The following is a 19,863-nucleotide window of genomic DNA, read 5'->3' on the forward strand; positions in this document are numbered from 1 at the left end:
TTCTCCGGGCCTGGTAGCACACACCTGTAGTTCCAGGTACTCGGGAGGCTGAGGCAGGAGAACTGCTTGAACCCGGGAGGCGGAGGATGCAGTGAGCTGAGATCACAATAGAGTGAGACTCCGTCTCAAAAAAAAAGAAAGAAAAAGAAAGAGACAGGGGTTGGGTGCAGTGGCTCATGCCTGTAATCCCAGCATTTGGGGAGTGTGAGATAGGTGGATCACCTGAGCCCAGGAGTTCAATACCAGGCTGGGCAACATAGTGAGAGCTCATCTCTATAAATAATTAAAAAATTTAGCTGGGCATGGAGGCATGCACCTGTGGTCCCAGCTACTCGGGAGACTGACGCAGGAAGACTGCTTGAGCCCAGGAGGTGAAAGTTGCAATAAGCCATGATCGCACCACTGCAGTCCAGCCTTTGCAACAGAGCGAGATTCTGTCTCTGGAAAAAGAAAAAAGAGACAGGGTCTCTCTCTGTTGCCCAGACTGGAGTGCAGTGATGCGATCATGGCTCACTAAAGCCCAGAGCAATGGGCTCACATGATCACCCCCTCCCCGACCCCTGCTCAGCCTCAGCTAGGACAACAGACACGTGCCACCATGCATGGCTAATTTTAAAAACTCTTTTCAAGAGATGGGGTCTCCCTGTGTTGCCCAGGCTGGTCGCGAACTCCTGGGCTCAAGTAATCTTGCCTCGGCCTCCCAAAGCACTGAGATTACAGGTGTGAGCCACCTACCCAGCCTATTTTTTAACAAATAATATACTTAATCAGCGTATATTTTTAAAGCTTAATACACAGGAAAAAACTGGTGGCAAACAGGACAAAACGTCAACAATTGTTTATTCTCGGTTACAGGAATTATAGATGATTTTTCCAAGTATATGCCTAGTTTAAGTCATTATTTAGTTATGTATTTTCTCTTGTAAGAATCTGTTTAAGCTACAGAAAGAACCCATGTGATTTTTGTGTCCCAGTCACCCAGATGGCACTATCTGGTAAGGGAATTAGATTTCTAGGATAAACAGTTTCTGAGAATTGGGGAAAGGGGAGAAACAGATTTTATGTGATAAATAATAACCACTTACCTGCTATGAGGACAGATGCTGTATACTTATATTTGTTGAATTCTAAATACTCTCGAATTAATTCATTAATTAGAAGGTTTTCATGAGACAATGATGGTCGGGGTTCACGGTCATCATCTAGGGCATTGAAAACTTCAGCTCGGATCCTTGCTTTTAAATGCCCTAATACCCCCTTTTTTTCCAAGGTGTCCTTTAAAACTGTTCGATATAAAATATTAAGGCTTCAGTTACAGAGTAAATTTGTCATTCTTAGGCATACTTTGAAAAGAAATGTTGAAAAGATAAATGGTACAAAAACAGCTCTCAAGCAGCTCTTAATCTAAACATTGTGACAAATTATTAAACAATTACACTACCACCAGCCATGTTTATACTAAAACATATAGTTCTCATGTTGCAGTGATTTAGTCTTAATATATTTGAGCAAATTCAAGTTTATTCCTACATCATCATCACTGTCAGGGGCTGTAGTCTAATACATATTCTTTTTTATTTTATTTATTTATTTATTTTTTTGAGACACAGTCTCGTTCTTTCACCCAGGATGGAGTGCAGTGGCACGATCTCAGCTCACTGCAACCTCTGCCTCCCAGGTTCAAGCAATTCTCCTGCCTCAGCCTCCAGGGTAGTTGGGACTACAGGCACGTGCCACCACGCCCAACTAATTCTTTTTTGTATTTTTAGTAGAGACGGGGTTTCACTGTGTTGGCCAGGATGGTCTCAATCTCCTGACCTCGTGATCCACCCACCTCAGCCTCCCAAAGTGTTGGGATTACAGGTGTCAGCCACCGTGCCTGGCCAATACATAATTCTTTAGTGAGGGGAAAAGGCAGGGGATAGGATTATAGTTGCTTACTGAGACCTGAACTTAAGCCCCAGTCTCTCATATATTTTCAAGAGTGTCTGCCACTGCACACAGGTTCTGCTTGTCACTAACAACCTCTGGTCTAGAAAGATGATTAAAGAAAACAACTACATTCCATAAAAAAAGTCTGTTGGGTTACTGTGTAAAAACCTTGATGGCAGGGCATGGTGGCTCATGCCTGTAACCCAGCACTTTGGGAGGCTGAGGCGGGCGGATCACGAGATCAGCAGATCGAGACCATCCTGGCTAACAAGGTGAAATCCCCCTCTCTACTAAAAAAATACAAAAAATTAGCCGGGTGTGGTGGCACGCACCTGTAGTCCCAGCAACTTGGGAGGCTGAGGCACAAGAATTACTTGAACCTGGGAGGTGGAGGGTGCAGTGAGCTGAGATGGTGCCACTGCACTCTAGCCTGGGCGAAAGAGTGAGACTCTGTTTAAAACAACCAACCAACCAACCAACCAAAAAAAAAAACACAAACCTTTGATAATCCACAACCCTTTAGGGAGTGAAAAGGTGTTGGGTTTTTCGTTGTTGTTATTTTGAAACAATCTCGCTCTGTCGCCAGGTTGGAGTGCAGTGGCACGATCTCGGCTCACTGCAATCTCCAGGCTCCCTGGTTCAAGCAATTCTCCTGCCTCAGCCTCCCGAATAGCTGGGATTACAGGTGTGCGACACCACGACTGGCTAATTTTTGTATTTTTAGTAGAGACAGGGTTTCACTATGTTGGCCAGGATGGTCTCCATCTCCTGACCTCATGATCCACCCGCCTCAGCCTCCCAAAGTACTGGGATTACAGGCATGAGCCACTGCGCCCACTGGCCTCGTTGTTTTAAAGACAACTATGAGTTAATTCCTTAGAACAGTAGGATTCTGACAGTGGGGTGCTGCTGGCACCTTAGTGCTTAACTTTAGCCAGCTGAGTTTTTCGTTGTCTCTGCAGCCTCAAGTACCAACTGCTAGTAGTTACCACCTATTAACCCTGCGGTTCTCAAACTTGAGCATGAATCCTCATCACCTCCAAGACTTGTTTAAACGGATTGTTTGCTAGTCCTCCCCATAGAGTTTCTGCACGCGCAGCTCCGCCCCACTCACCCTGCGGCGTGGTCTGTAGCCAATAGGCGCACAGCTCTCGCCCCGCCTACTTCCGCCCCTCTCAGTTTATGAGCTCTGCGGTTGAGTGGGTGGTGAATGTCGACCAGAGACTCCACCAATCAGCGAGCGCTCTCGGAAGGCCCAGTTGAGTGAGACGGCAGGGAGGGCGGGGACTGAGGCAGTTGAGAGCCTGGCATCTAACTCCCATTCTCCTCATTATAATGTTGAGGCATTTAGCCCTCAGGAAACAGAATCTCCCTCTCTGATCTTCTCCTGTCCACCTCTGACCTGCCTCAAGCAGGACTCTAATCTGACTGTGGGTCAAAAGACCCTCATTCCAGAAAGGGTTCTGCCCGGTACCCTCACGGAAGAAATGCTGCACAGAGAGGCCAAGAAAAGTCTGAGCAGACAGCCTTTGCTGGGTTTAGATCATGCACTTTCTGTCCAATCAGATTTCTTTTTTTTTTTTTTTTAAACGGAGTCTTGCTCTGTCGCCCAGGCTGGAGTGCAGTGGTACAATCTCCGTTCACTGCAACCTCTCCCTCCTGGGTTCAAGCGATTCTCCCGTCTCAACCACCCAAGTAGCTGGGATTACAGGTGTGCACCACCATGCCTGGCTAATTTTTTTCAGAGTTCCACTCTTGTTGCCCAGGTTGGAGTGCAATGGCACGATCTCGGTTCACCGCAACCTCTGCCTCCTGGGCTCAAGCAATTCTCCTGCCTCAGCCTCCCAAGTAGCTGGGATTACAGGCATGTACAACCACACCCAGCTAATTTTGTATTTTTAGTAGAGATGGGGTTTCTCCATGTTGGTCAGGCTGGTGTTGAACTCCCGACCTCAGGTGATCCGCCCACCTTGGCCTCCCAAAGTGCTGGGAATACAGGCGTGAGCCACCACGCCTGGCCTGTCCAATCACATTTCTATACGGTGTTCAATCACACCTATGTAATAAAGTGTCCCATAAAAACCCAAGAGAACTGGGTTGGGAGAACTTCTGGATAGCAGAACACATGGAGGTTCTTGAAGGGTGTTGCATTCAGGGAAAGCATGGAAGCTCCACACCCCTTCCCCTATACTTTGCCCTATGTGTCACTTCATCTGTATAGACAAAATTAAGTTTCCCTGAATTCTTCGAGCCACTCCAGCAAATTAATGGAACCCAAAATGGGGGTTGTGGAAGCTCCAACTTGAAGGCGGTCCATCAGAAGTTTCAGAGGCCCAGACAGACTTGCGACTGGTGTCTGAAGGAGGGCAGTCTTGGGGACTGAGCTCTCACCCTGTGGGAAATGACACTATTTTCAGGTCGAAGATGTCAGACTTAAATTGAAGGACACCCAGCTGGCATCAGCTGCAGAAATGATTGTTTGCTGGCCAGGCGCAATGGCTCAAGTCTGTAATCCCAGCATTTTGGGAGGCAAAGGTGGGTGGATCACTTGAGGTCAAGAGTTCCACACTAGCCTGGTGACATGGTGAAACCTTGTCTCCACTAAAAATACAAAAAATAGCTGGGTGTGGTGGCATGCACCTATAATCCCAGCTACTCAAGAGGCTGAGCCAGGAGAATCGCTTGAACCTGGGAAGCAGAGGTTGCAGTGAGCAGAGATCATGCTATGGGTGACAGAGTGAGGCTAAACCTAAAAAAAAAAATTGTGTGCTTGCTGGTGGGGGGATTTCCCCACACATTTCTGGGGTCCACAGAAGTATTCTGTGTTGATTATTGGTGTGTTGATGTGCGAGCAGAGCAAAAACACGGTTTGAGAAAGTTTATATCCAAAAAACTCCTGAATATGTTGATGAGGAACTCAGAGAGAGAGGCAAATAATAATGTGATTGACTGATTGGCAGTGGTAATCATACGGTAGCTAACATTCATTATACTCTCTGTATGGCAACGACTGCTGTAAAAGCTTTACATTAAGTATTCACTAACAACCCTATGAGATGGATACTTACATGCAATTGTCTCAAGTAAAATTGTATTTAAAAACATACTGGCCAGGTGTGGTGGCTCATGGCTGTCATCCCAGCACTTTGGGAGGCTGAGACAGGCGGATTGCTTGAGGCCAGGAGGAGTTCAAGACCAGCTTGGTCAACATAGTGAAACCCTGTCTCTACTAAAAATACAAAAAATTATTTGGGTGTGGTGGCACACACCTGTAATCCCAGCTACTTGGGAGGCTGTGGCATGAGAAACACTTGAACCTGGGAGGCAGAGGTTTCAGTGAGCTGAGAATGCGCCACTGCACTCCAACCTGGGCGACAGAGAAAGACTCTGTCTCACAAACAAACAAAAAACATGTACTAATGACCAGGCACAGCACTTCATGCCTGTAATCCCAGCACTTTGAGAGGCTGAAGCGACAGGATCAGTTGAAGCCAGGAGTTTGAGACCAGCCAAACCAACAAATCAAGAACCCATGTCTTTAAAAAAAAAAAAAAAGTAGCTGGGCATGGTGGCACACGCCTGTGTTCCTAGCTGCTCAGGAGGCTGAGGCAGGTAGATTGCTGGAGTCCAGGAGTTCAAGGCTGTAGTGAGCTATGACTGCACCAGTGGACTCCAGCCTGGGCAGCAGAGCAAGACCCCATCTCTGAAAAAATAAATACCTTTATACATACATTAAAAACATGCACTGACATTGAGTAACACACTGAATTGCTGGGGATATGTCGAAACAGGCACTGCCATACATAATTGGTAGGTAGGCAATCAACACCACCATCCAGAAGGCAGTTTGTCAATATCTAATCAGATTTTCACACCCTTTGACTCATCAAATCTACTTCTAAGAATGTATCTTACAGATATAATCACACCTACTTACAAAGGATATAAGTATAAGAATATTCATTCACTGTTGATAGTAGAAAAAACTATGCACACCTTTCAGAAAGGCTAAAATAAAGACTACTGACAATACTGTTGGCAAACACACATGTACTGCTGGTGGGAAGACAAAGTGGTATAGTCACTTTGGAAAGCAGTTTGGCAATTGCTTATTAAGTCATAGGTACACTTGGCCCAGTAATCCCAAAACTAGGTGTTTGCCCAAGTGAAGTAAAAACTTGTAGACCGGGCGCGGTGGCTCACGTCTGTAATCCCAGCACTTTGGGGGGCCGAGGAGCGTGGATCATTTGAGGTCAGGAGTTTGAGATCAGCCTGAGCAACATGGTGAAACCCCGTCTCTACTAAAAATATAAAAATTAGCCAGGCATGATGGAGCATGCCTATAATCCCAGCTACCCAGGAAAATTAGCCAGGTGTGGTGGCACATGCCTGTAATCCCAGCTACCCAGGAGGCCGAGGCAGGAGAATCACTTGAACCCGGGCAGCAGAGGTTGCAGTGAGCCGAGATCGTTTCACTGCACTCCAGCCTGGGCAACAAGAGCTAAAGTCCATCACACACACACACAAAAAAAGAACTTGTAGCCAGGCACAGTGGCTTATGCCTATAATCCCCACAGTTTATGAGGCCAAAGCGGGATGAACGCTTGAACCCAGAAGTTTGAGACCGGCCTGGGCAACATGGTGAAACCCCATCTCTACAAAAAAAAAAATTACAAAAATTAGACAGGCATGTAGGAGTGAACATGTAGTCCCAGCTACTCCAGAGGCTAAGGTGAGAAGACCTGCAGAGCCTGGGAGGTCCAGGTTGCAGTGAGTAGTGATCACACCACTGCACTCCAGTCTGGGCAACATAGTGAAACTGTGTTTCAAAAAAATAAAAAATGTCCTCTGGTGAGGACTTGGTGATTGAGGGTCAGTGTTCAATGGAGACTTACTTTTTTTTTTCTTTTTGAGACAGTCTCTGTTGCCCAGGCTGGAATGCAATAGCACCATCATAGCTCACTACAGCCTCGACCTCCAGGCTCAACTGATCCTTCAGCCTCCCGAGTAGCTGGGACCACAGGCACGTGCCGCCACGCCCAGCTATTTTTATTTTTTGTAGAGATGGGGTCTCACCATGTTGCTCAAGCTGATCTCAAATTCTTGGGCTCAAGCAATCCTCCTGCCTCGAACTCCCAAAGGGCTGGGGTTGCGGGCATAAAACACCACACCCAGCCTTACTTTTGTCCATAGACTTATTTTAATTTATTAATTAATTAATTTATTTGAGACTTGCTCTATTGCCCAGGCTGGAGTGCAGTGGCACAATCTGGGCTCATTGCAACCTCTGCCTCCCAGGTTCAAGCAATTCTAGTGCCTCAGCCTCCTGAGCAGCTGGGATTACAGGTGCACACCATCATGCCTGGCTAATTTTTGTATTTTTAGTAGAGACAGGGTTTCACCATGTTGGCCAGGCTGGTTTTGAACTCCTGACCTCAAGTGATCCTCCTGTCTCGGCCTCCCAAAGTGCTGGGATTACAGGTGTGAGCCACCATGCCCAGCCTAATTTTAAATTTTAACTATGTACATGCATTACTGTGCACAACCAGCTGTGGGCAAGTACAGCCCAATAGCCCCTCCTCTTCACTGTCTTGAGTATCTCTTGCTCGTTGTTGAGGGCCCGTCTAGCACCATGCCCCATAGGCTGCCTATAGGAGTCCTTTTGACCCTTCAGGCACCCACACAATTCTGGAAATGTGGCTGGACCAACAAATAGTGGGAGCGAGTGGTAATCCATGTGTGACATGCGAGAGGTGCACATTTTTTTTCTCTCTCTTTTTTTTTCCGTAGAAATATAAAATGTTTGTAGAAATGTAAAATCTTTTGTTTTTCTTTTTTTTTCTTTTTCCAGACAGGGGTTAACTCTTTCGCCCAAGTTGGGCTGCAGTGGTGCAGTCACAGCTCACTGCAGCCTCAACATCCCAGTCTAAGGGATCCTCCCACCTCAGCCTCCTGAGTAGCTGGGACTACAGGTGTGTGTCATCACACCTGGCTACTTCTTTTATTTTCTGTAGAAGCAGAGTCTCGCTATGTTGCCCAGGCTAGTCTTGAACTCCTGGTCTCAAACAAATTCTCCCACCTCAGCCTCCCAAATGCTGGGATTACAGGCATGAGCCACTATGCCCAGCCTGTAATCTTATTAGAATACAGCCATGCCCCCCACTTTTTTTTTTTATTTTTGAGACAGGTTCTCACTCTCACCCAGGCTGGAGTGCAGTGGCATGATAAGGGGTCACTGCAGCTTCAACCTCCCCTGGCTCAGGCAATCCTCCCATCTCATCCTCCCAAGTAGCTGGGACTACTTGTGCATGCCACCATGCCCAGCTAATTTTTTGTATTTTTTGTAGAGATAGGGTTTCGCCATGTTGCTCAGACTGGTCTTGAACTCCTAGATTCAAGCATTCTGCCCACCTCAGCCTCCCAAAGTGCTGGGACTAATTACAGGCGTGAGCCACCGCATCTGGCCGCCTGCCTGTTTCTTAATGCATTGTCTATGGGCGCTTTTACACGGCAACAGAGGAATTGAGAAGCTGCAACAGAACTCACTTAAAATATTTTACCCGGCACTTGAAGAAAACATTTGTCCACTCTTGAGTTCTTTTTCATACTTTTTCTAGGCCACAGGTATATTATTAACAGATTAACCATTATTTTTTTCAGCTATAGCCAATAATAATAAAAAAGAGCAACTCACATTGATGGTGCCCTTATTGTGTGTGTGTCGTTTCATGGCATCCTGAAGACAGCTGAGAGACAGATGTGATCATGCCTGTTTTACAGATGGAAACTGAGGTTTGGAGGGTTGAAGTTGCTTCTGAGTAAATGGCTGATTCAGTGCAACTTGACCCCAGTTCTGCTCCACTCACCCAACGTTGCTCAGCCGTTTTCGGTTGTTTCAGTTTCACTGCAGACACTTCTCTGTTCTCCCCCTGCCCTCCTTCTCTCCCCCAAACTCTCTCTCTTCCTTCTCCTCCTTTCTCTTCTTCTGCTCCCCAATCCCCCTCCTCCTCTTTCATCTTCTTCCTCCTCCTCCTTCCTCCACCCAGCCCTCCTCCTCCTCCCTCCTCCTCCCAGCCCTCCTCCTCCTCCTCCTCAACCTCCTCCCCTTCTATCTCCTCCCCCTCCTCCTCTTTCTTCTCCCTCGCCCTCCTCTCTTCTTTTCTCTCCCCCAGCCCCCTCTCTACTGGGCCTTTGCATGTGCCCATCCCCCAGCCTGGAAACTTCCTCCTGTTCTGGTTAATTTCTGCTCATTCTCCAGGTCTCAGTCTACCTTTTTGTTGTCGTTGTTGTTGTTGTTGAGACGGAGTCTCGCTCTGTTGCCCAGGCTGGAGTGCAGTGGTGCGATCTCGGCTCACCGCAAGCCCCGCCTCCCAGGTTCACGCCATTCTCCTGCCTCAGCCTCCCGAGTAGCTGGGACTACAGGTGTGCGCCACTGCACCTGGCTAATTTTTCGTATTTTTAGTAGAGATGCGGTTTCACCATGTTGGCCAGGCTGGTCTCAAACTCCTGGGCTCAAGCGATCCACTTGCCTCAGCCTCCCAAAGTGCTGGGATTACAGGCATGAGCCACCGTGCCTGGTCTCCAGGTCTGTTTAAATGTCATTTCTTCCTAAAGCTTTCCTGGCTAATTCGATTCTTCTTCTCAAATATATCTTGGGGGGTGGAAGGTCTGAGAAGAGGGAGGGGCATAGAGATAAAGGAAGCTTCCAACAGAGGCGCATCATCAATGCCCTTCTCCCAGGTCCAAGGTCATACCCCTGGCTCGAGGGGAGGCCGCTTCCGATGCCTGGTCCATGCTGGGGTATCAAGTTCCAGCCCTCTCACCCCAGTTTGGGACAATTCTGTAGGATCGCCTCAATGGCAGAGCTTGCTGAGGGATTAAGCTGAGGCCTTTGTAGGCCGCAAGTTTGAGACCAGCCTGAGCATCATAGTAGGACCTTGTTTCTATGAAAACATTTTTTTAAAAAATGAAACTTCCCACATGACAATTTTTTTTTTTGAGACGGAGTCTCACTCTGTCACCCAGGCTGGAGTGCAATGGTGCGATCTCAGCTCACTGCCACTTCCGCCTCCCAGGTTCAAGTGATTCTCATCTCAGCCTCTCGAGTAGCTGAGATTACAGGTGCTCACCACCACGCCTGGCTAATTTTTATATATTTTAGTAGAGATGGGGTCTCGCCATGTTGGCCAGGCTGGTCTTGAACTCCTGACTTCAAGTGATCCGCTCATCTCTGCCTCCCAAAGTGCTGGGATTACAGCCATGAGCCACAGCGCCCGGCTTCCCCATGACAATTTTAAACATGAGAACTATGTACATGCCACAGTCTGGAACTTGGGATCTCACATAATCTTGGATTCCTTGTTCTCAGTCCCCATACAGAAGGGAGGAGGGCTGGCCTTTGGACTCCCCCAAATCTGGGTTCGAATCCCAGCTCCACCACTGCAGGTCTGGTTGCTCTGGACCAGTTACTTAACGTTCTCTAAATGTCAGTTACATCCGTGAGATAAGCTACCTCGCGGGACTTCATTCAGTCCTTCTTCAAATATCTGTAGAATATTTGTAGGCTGAGGCCTTTGCTGGGACCGTGGAGAAGCCCAACTTCCTCCTCCCTTTCCCCCACTTCCTAGGCTTTGATCCAGCCCAGGAGCCTTGATCGAATTGATCTCTCTTTCAAGTCTTCCAGGGAGGCTGTGACTCAATTGTAGAAACCAGGGGCAGGTCCGGGCTGCCTGTGGTCTACTTGCTCCACTTCCTCAGGTGCTCAAGGGTGACTCATCACTCAGTAAGTTCAGAGCAGAGGGTGTTCTCCTCAATGTGTGCCAGGAGCACAGCAGGAATGTAGGCACCCTCAGAGCTCCCCAGAATTCCCTGACCCTGGACCACACTGTGGCATTGCAGCCTATGTGGGGCTGAGGCTCTGTTTCACATTGGGTGCCCAATGGACTGCTTTACAGGACAGATGCCTTGTTATCCCGCTCTGCTCCGGTAGAACAAATATTTGTAGAAGGACCGAATGAAGTCCTGCAAGGTAGCTCATCTCACAGACGAAACTGATGTTTAGAGAACATTAAATAACTGGCCCAGAGCAACCAGACTTAAAGTGGTGGAGCTGGGATTCAAACCCAGATTTGGGGGAGTCCAAAGGCCAGCCCTCCTCCCTTCTGTATGGGGACTGAGAACACGGAATCCATGACCATTTGAGATCCCAAGTTCCAGACTGTGGCATGTACATAGTTCTCATGATTAAAATTGTCACGTGAGAAGTTTCATTAAATTTTTTTTTTTTTTTTTTTTTTTTGTAGAGACAAGGTCTCACTATGTTGTCCAGGCTGGTCTCAAGCTCCTGACCTCAAGCGATCCTCCTGCCTCAGCCTACCAAATTGTTGGGATTGTAGGTGTGAACCACTGTACTCTGCCCAGAGGTTTCAAAGTGGACTTTTTTTCTTTAATCGAGATGGGGTCTCGCTATGTTGCCCAGACTGGTCTCAAACTCCTGAGCTCAAGCGATCCTCCCGCCTTGGCATCCCAAATTGCTGGGCTTACAGGCATGAGCCACTGCACCTGGCCTCAAAGTGGAATGTTTTTAGTGGGGAGAAGGTGCTGGATATTACTGTCAGTCCTTTAGAGGAAGTAAAATAAATCCTACAGGTACATTGACATTCTCAGGTCACTTTCAGAGGGATGAGCAATAAATTCATTCAATGCCTTCTTTACTAAAAGCATTAGAAATAAAGAAATTCTGGAAGTAAATCTTGCTGAAATGCATTTTGTCAGGGGAACTCAGTTGAACAAAAACTAAAGGTTGAGTTCAGAAAAGGTAAATGTCTTTTACCAAGATTTAGTTCTTTTCTTCCAGGTAGATATGCCTTTTCTTAGGATCTGGAGTGAGAGGCTGTTGGAAAATAAGGGTTGGGGAAAGCCACAGATGGAATTTGACAAATTGGAGACAGCTACTTAATAGAAACGGCATCTCATCAGACAAGTCAAGGCAACTGTTGAAAATATGACATGTCTCTCTATCAGCCATTCATGGCCCAGGACACTATGGCAACCAAATCCAAACTGCTGGTTCAAAGAGATTAGTCTGAATCCCAAAAGAATCCTAATTCTCTCCTGATTTATTAAGGAAGAAAACAACAACCGCCTTTATTTGCAATATTATTGCATTGCATGCAATCCTAGGAAAAGGTGTGGCTGTTATTTTTGAAGAAGTACTCACCCTATACTAGATACAGTATGAAACATTATTCATGCATCATTGCATTTATTTCTCATGCGATCTCAAGAGGTAGACGCTACTGTCATCCTGATTTTAAGATGAAGAAAGCAAGCCTTAGGGAGTTAAAGGGAACTGCCCAAGGTCAAACAGCTGGAAAGAGACTTGGCCAGATGCAAAAACAGTCTGATGCCCGGTTCAAGGTCCTTTAGTTTCATCTGTCCAGCAAGTAGACAGAGTATTTGATACTTGGGCTGGACTAGACAAATCTATGATGTGTAGTTGTTCTATGAACTCACAGATCCTAGCGTGAAGAGTTTTTTGTTTTGTTTTGTTTTGTTTTTTTTAGATGCAGTTTCGCTCTTCTTGCCTAGGCTGGAGTGCAATGGCGTGATCTTGGCTCACTGCAACCTCCACCTTCCGGGTACAAGTGATTCTCCTGCCTCAGCCTCCTGTGTAGCTGGGACTACAGGCACCCACCACCACGCCCGGCTAATTTTTTGTATTTTTAGTAGAGATAGGGTTTCACTATGTTGGCCAGGCTGGTCTCAAACTCCTGACCTCAAGTGATCCACCCGCCTCAGCCTCTCAAAGTGCTGGGATTACAGGCGTGAGCCACTGTGCCTGGCCTTTTTTTTTTTTTTTTTAGACAGGGTCTTGCTCTGTCGCCCAGGCTAGAGTGCAGTGGTACAATCATAGCTCACTGTAGCCTTGAATTCCTGGGCTCAAGCGATTCTCCCACCTCAACCTCCCTGAGTGGCTGGGACTACAGGTGCATACCATTACAACACCTGGCTAATTTTTTTTTATTTTTTAATGTTTTGTAGAGACAAATTGTTGTTATGTTACCCAAGGTGGTATTGAACTCCTGGCCTCAAGTGATCCTCCCACCTTGTCCTCCCAAAGTTCTGAGATTACAGGTGTGAGCCACTGTGCTTAACCAAGTGAAGACTTTTTTGGCTAGCTCAACGCTGTAATTCCAGCACTTTGGGAGGCCGAGGTGGGTGGATCACCTGAGGTCAGGAGTTCGACACCAGCACGGCCAACATGGCAAAACCCTGTCTCTACTAAAAATACAAAAATTAGCTGGGCATGGTGGTGGGCGCCTGTAGTCCGAGCTACTCAGGAGGCTGAGGCAGGAGAATTGCTGGAACCTGGGAGGCGGAGGCTGCAGTGAGCCGAGATCACACCACTGCACTCCAGCCTGGACGACAGAGCAAGACTCTGTCTCAAAAAAACCCCAAAAACAAAAAACAAAAATCAAAACAAACAAAAAGCCCAAAGGAGGACTTTTTCATACTGATAAAGAATGTAGGATAAACCTGATACCCTCTCCAAAATCTCTTCCAATTTTCCTAACCTCTGTACCAATGAGGACTTCCTTTCCTTTCTGACTTTTGATCAATGTAACAAAAATAAAATTGAAGCAGAGAAGGGTTAAGTATGTTGCTCAAGGTCTTGCAGGTGATTTGGGTTAGAGCCAATCTTGAACTCAGCCAGGTGAGGTGGCACCTGGTTCCATGACTGGACCCTCCCTGCTGCACTGGTTCGTGAGAAGATTCTTACACACATGTCCCTGATCTTGAAGCTTTGATTTTCCACCTAGAGCCCCACTGCAGCATCCTGGTTATCTGCGCAAGCTCTGTTGTTACACTGAACTGGATGGTGAATCCTGGGTACCTGTGTGGCCTTGGGCAAAAAAAAAAAAAAAAAAAAAAAAAAAGCACCTCTCTGAGCTTCCATTTCTTTCATTCTTTCTTTCCCTTTCCCCTCTCCTCCCCTCCCCTCCCCTTCTCTCTCTCTCTCTCTCTCTCTCTCTCTCCCTCTCTCTCTCTCTCTCTCTCTCTTTCTTTGTTGGAGTCTCCGTCTGTTGTGCAGGCTGGAGTGCAGTGGTGCAATCTTGGCTTGCTACAACCTCTGCCTCCTGGTTTCAAGTGATTATCCTGCCTTGGCCCCCCGACCAGCTGGGATTACAGGCATGCACCACCATGCCAGCTAATGTTTGTATTTTTGTAGAGATGGGGTTTTGCCATGTTGGCCAGGCTGGTCTCAAATTTCTGACCTCAAGTAATACGCCCATTTTGGCCTCCCAAAGTGCTGGGATTACAGGTGTGAGCCACCACACACGTCCTTGAGCCTCCATTTCTACAGCTATTAAAAGGAGGCCATAATAGTACCTAACTCCTGGGATATTATCGTGGCTAAAATGAACTAATGGGCCAAGTGCGGTGGCTCACATCTGTAATCCCAGTACTTTCGGAGGCCGAGGCGGGTGGATTACCTGAGGTCAGGAGTTCGAGATCAGCCTGGCCAACATGGCGAAAGCCCATCTCTACTAAAAATACAAAAATTAGCCAGGTGTGGTGGCTTGCACCTGTAGTCCCAGCTACTCGGGAGTCTGGGGCAAGAGAATCGCTTGAACCCAGGAGGTGGAGGTTGCAGTGAGCTGAGATTGTGCCACTGCACTCCAGCCTGAGTGACAGAGCTAGACTCCATCTCAAAAACTAATAATAATAATAATAATGATAATAATAATAATAAGATGGGCCGGGCGCAGTGGCTCATGCCTGTAATCCCAGCACTTTACTCTACTAAATCTCTACTAAAAATACAAAAATTAGCCAGGTGTGGTGGCGGGTGCCTGTAATCCCAGCTACTTGGGAGGCTGAGGCAGGAGAATCACTTGAACTTGGGAGGTTGAAGTGAGCCAAGATGGCGCCATTGCACTCCAGCCTGGGAAACAGGAGTGAAACTCTGTCTCAAAAAAATTAAATAAATAAATAAATAAAATGAACTAATGCATGAAGAGCACTTAGTTAAGTTAAATAAATAAATAAAATTTTAAAAAGTTAAATAAAATTAAATAAATAAATAAATAAATAAAATGAACTAATGCATGCAACAACTTAGCACAGTGCCTAGGACATAATAGGCACTCGACAAGTGGGCTGGGCGTAGTGGCTCATGCTTGTAATCTGAGCACTCTGGGAGGCTGAGGTGGGCAGATCACCTGAGCTCAGGAGTTCAAGACCACCCTGGGCAACATGGCGAAACCCCATCTGTACAAAAATTACAAAAATTAGCTGACCATGGTGATACCCACCTGTAGTTCCAGCTACTTGGGAGGCTGAGGTGGGAGGATCACTTGAGCCCAGGAGACTAAGGTTGCTGTGAGCCGAGATCATGCCACTACACTCCAGCCTGGGGGACAAAGCTAGACCCTGTCACACACACACACACACACACACACACACACACACACAAAAGTGGCTATTTCCTCACCATTCCCCCCTTGGCAGGTCACAGCCCAGTCCACTCCACTCCTCCATGGTCTCCATTCTTGTCGCCTCAACACCAGACGGCCTGGATTAGGTGTGTAAGAACATATTTATGCTCCAGTTTTCTCTTGTCAAATTCCTCATCCTTCCTCTCCCCTTCCCAGATGTTCTCCATTCTCCGCAAATCCTCTACCTCACCTCCATCTTCCACCTGCTCTTTGGTCACTCTGTCTCCTACTCAACTAGGAAGACCCTAGGAACCCTCCACTTGGACCCTAAATCTCTTTGCATTTTAACCTTTCATTCATTCGAAAGATATTATTGAGCATCTACTATGTACCAGGCACTAAGGATACTAGAGTAAATATAATAAACAGAATCCTGGCTGGGTGAGGTGGCTCATGCCTGTAATCTCAGCACTTTCGGAGGTAAAGGTGGGTGGATCGCTTGAGGTCAGGAGTTCGAGACCAGCCTGGCCAACATGACAAAACCCGTCTCTAGTAACAATACAAAAATTATCTGGGCATGGTGGTGGCACATGCCTGTAATCCTAGCAACTTGGGAGGCTGAGGCAGGAGAATCGCTTGAACCCAGGAAGTGGAGGTTGCAGTGAGCTGAGATCACACCACTGCACTCTAGCCTGTGCAACAGAGCAAGACTTTGTCTCAAAAAAGTAAACATGGTCCCTATTCACACAGAGCTCACTGGCCAAGAGAAAGGGCAGCAATTCATCAAATACTTATTTACAAACTCAGATAAATACTATAATGAAAAATGCAGAGATTCTGAGACAGACAGGGGCCATAACCTAGCCTAGGTTGGTGGTTATGGAAGGCTTCCATATCAGCATGTGTTTCTTTCTTTCTTTTTCTTTTTTCTTTCCTTTTTTTTTTTTTTTTTTTTTTTTGAGATGGCGTCTTGCTCTGTTGCCCAGGTTGGAGTGCAGTGGCACCGTCTCATCTGACTGCAACTTCCACCTCCCAGGTTCAAGCAATTCTCATGCCTCAGCCTCCCAAGTAGCTGAGGTTACAGGCATGTGCCAACACACCTGGCTAATTTTTGTATTTTTAGTGGAGTGCAGTGGAACCATCTCGGCTCACTGCAACTTCTGCCTCCCAGGTTCAAGCGATTCTCATGCCTCAGCCTCCCAAGCAGCTGGGATTACAGGCGTGTGCCACCACACCTGGCTAATTTTTGTGTTTTCAGTAGAGATGAGGTTTCACAAAGTTAGCCAGGTTGGACAGCATGTGTTTCTATGCAACAAACTGTCCTAAAACTTAGTGGCTTAAAATAACAACAATCATTGATTTCACCCCCAAATCTGCAATTTGGGCAGGATGTGGCCTGGACAGCAAGTCTGTGTTCCACATGCCATGCTCAACATGGGGCAGCTTGACAGGGGCCGGAGGACCCACTTTTTTTTTGGTTGTCTCTGAGATATAATTCACATGCCATAAATTTCACCATGTGAAACCATACAATTCCATGTTTTTTAGTATATTCACAGGATTGTACAACTATTGCTATCTAATTCCACGATATTTCCTTTTCCCTAAAAAGAAATCCTATACTTATCTGGATGTGGTGGCGCACACCTGTGGTCCCAGCTACTCGGGAGGCTGAGGCAGGGGGATCAATTGAGCCCGAGAGTTCCAGGCTGCAGTGAGTTATGATCGCACCATTGCACTCCAGCCTGGGTGACAGAATGAGACCCTGTTTCTAAACAACAACGACAAGAACAACAACAACAGAACATATACCATTAGCAGTCTCTTCTATTCCCTCTTCCCCTAGTCCCTGGAAACACTCATCTATCTTCTGTCTTTATAGATCTGTCTGCTCTAGACACTTCAAATGGAATATACACTACGTGGCCTATTGTGTCTGGCTTTTGTCACTGAGTACAATGTTATCAAGATTCTGGAAGACCCACTTTGTGGGTCCACTTTGTGGATGGCTCAGTCACATGGCTGGCAATTTGGTATTTGCTGTCAGGTGGGAACTCAGCCAGGGCTGTGGGCAGGGATCCCAGTTCTTCTCTATGGGGGCCCCCTCCAGGGGCTGCTTGAGCTTCCTTATGGCATGGTGGTTGGGTTCCAAGATGGAGCATCCTAAGAGAGCCAAGTGGGAGCTTTTCATATCTTTTTTTTTTTTTTTCAATTGAGACAAAGTCTCACTGTCACCCAGGCTGGTGTGCATGGGCATGATCTTGGCTCACTGCCACCTCCACCTCCTGGGTTCAAGTGATTCTTGTGCCTCAGCCTCCTGAGTAGCTGGGACTACAAGTGAGCACCACCACGCCTGGCTAATTATTGTATTTTCAGTAGAGGCTAGGTTTGCCATGTTGGCCAGGCTGGCATCTTTATTAAAAAAAAAAAGAGAGAGAGAGAGACAGGGTCTTGCTTGTTGCCCTTGGCAGGTCACAGCCCAGTCCACTCCACTCCTCCATGGTCTTGAACTCCTGGTCTCAAGTGATCCTCCTGCCTCATCTTTCCAAAATGCTGAGATTACAGGTGTGAGCCACGATGTCCGGCCAGGTTTTCACCTTTTATGACCAGTTTCAGAAGTCACACCATGTCACTTCCACAGTAGCCTCAAGCTTGTCTGGATTCAAGGGAAGGGAACACAGACCACCCTTCACAATAGGAGTGTCAAAGTCACCTTGTTTGCGTTTTAACCTTTCATTAATGCATTCATTCATTCAAAAGATATTATTGGCCAGGTGCAGTGGCTCAAACCTATAATCACAGCACCTTGGGAGGCTGAGGCGGATGGATCACCTGAGGTCTGGAGTTAGAGACCAGCCTGGCCAACATGGTGAAACCCCGTCTCTACTAAAAATACAAAAATTAGCTGGGTGTAGTGGCATGCGCCTGTAATCCCAGCTACTTGGGAGGCTGAGGCAGGAAAATCGCTTGAACCCGGGAAGTGGAGGTTGCAGTGAGCCGAGATTGCGTCATTGCATTCCAGCCTGGGTGACAAGAGTGAAACTCCATCTCAAAAAAAAAAAAAAAAAAGTCACACCATGTCAGTTCCACAGTAGCCTCAAGCTCATCTGGATTCAACGGAAGGGAACACAGGCCACCCTTCTCAATAAGAGTGTAAGATCACTTTGTTTACATTTTAACCTTTTATTCATGCATGCGTTCATTCAAAAGATATTATTGAGCATCTACTCATGAATGAATAATTGTGGCCACTTTTGGAAAATACAAGTGCTACAGCTTCCCTGAGAAGATGATGTTGGGGCTGACAGCTGAAGGATAAGCAGGTGTTACTTAGGCACAGGTATGGAAGAGCATTCAAAAAACACAGAACAACATGTTCAAAAGACCCGGGGGAACAATTAGCACACTGGAGGAACTTAAGGCGGCCTTGAGTGGCAGAGGCAGAGAGAAAGGCACTTGTCTGTTGTGTGCTTTCCATGACTGCTGTTTCCACTCAGCCTTCATTGTCCATTTTTTCAGAAACAGTACCCTAAATTCCCTTTGGGGAACCATTGACTCACCCGCCCTCAGCCCTCTCAGTGGGGCTGGCTGCAGGGGTGGGTGTTAAGACCCACGTCTAGCCATTCAAGACGGTTCACCCAGCCTCGCCAGTCTCACTGATTGGTTCGAGTGTGGTCATGTGACACTCAGAAGGGCCAATGAGGCTCAAACCCAAGACATCTGCTGCAGCTATTGGACAAGACAGAGTGTATTGCCTTGGGGTTGCTAGGTAGGATAGAGGCAGGAGTGTTGGGTGTCACCTTTGCCTCTGCCAGAGAATAACCTGTTGAAATGACACCAACAAAGAGAAAGTAGAACGAAGTGACACAGACCATTGAGCTCCTGGACTATGACCAAAGCCAGCTCTGCCACTGGACATTTTAGATTCATGGGCCAATACATGATGGTTTAGGCTAATTTGAATTTCTGTCACCTTCAATCAAGAGTACTGTTTAAAGGCACCATCGGTGGGGGCAGTGGCTCATGCCTGTAATCCTAGCACTTTGGGAGGCTGAGGCGGGTGGATCACCCGAGGTCAGGAGTTTGAGACCACCTTGGCCAAAATGGCGAAACTCCATCTCTACTAAAAATACAGAAAATAGCCGGGCATGGTGGCACGTGCCTGTAATCCCAGCTACTAGAGGGTCTGAGGCAGGAGGATGGCTTGAACCTGGGAGGCAGAGGTTGCAGTGAGCCATGATTGTGCCTCTGCACTCCAGCCTGGGCAACAGAGTGAGACTCCATCTCAAAAAACAAATAAATAAATAAATAAATAAATAAAGACACTATGGTTAGGATTTTTCTCTTCCTGTCCCTAACTACACATTCTCCATTCCTGGTTCTTACGTACCACTTCAGAAGCCTCCAGCACTTCATCTGGCCTCTCTTCCTTCTCTCTCTCTTTCATTTCTTATTTTTTGAGACAGAGTCTCGATCTGTCACCCAGGCT

At 46.9% G+C, this 19,863-nt stretch overlaps 1 protein-coding gene across 2 annotated transcripts in view; it reads right to left on the reverse strand.

Annotated features, from left to right (window-relative positions):
* Positions 1-19,361, reverse strand: part of LOC117978610 (centrosomal protein 20) — a 36,504-nt gene extending 17,143 nt beyond the window's left edge. The window contains exons 1-4 of one of the 2 annotated variants that reach the window (XM_063597577.1): positions 15,431-19,361; positions 5,001-5,633; positions 1,086-1,283; positions 25-96 (exon numbers count right to left, since the gene is read on the reverse strand). In XM_063597577.1, coding sequence (XP_063453647.1) covers positions 25-96; positions 1,086-1,283; positions 5,001-5,037 — 307 coding nt within the window. In that variant the 5' untranslated portion in view covers positions 5,038-5,633; positions 15,431-19,361. The remainder of the gene's footprint in view (positions 1-24; positions 97-1,085; positions 1,284-5,000; positions 5,634-15,430) is intronic. The other variant, XM_063597578.1, reaches the window with a different exon arrangement.
* Between the last annotated feature and the right edge of the window lie 502 nt (positions 19,362-19,863).

The sequence above is a fragment of the Pan paniscus genome, chromosome 18 (genome assembly GCF_029289425.2).
Source record: "Pan paniscus chromosome 18, NHGRI_mPanPan1-v2.0_pri, whole genome shotgun sequence".
Taxonomy (NCBI): domain Eukaryota; kingdom Metazoa; phylum Chordata; class Mammalia; order Primates; family Hominidae; genus Pan; species Pan paniscus.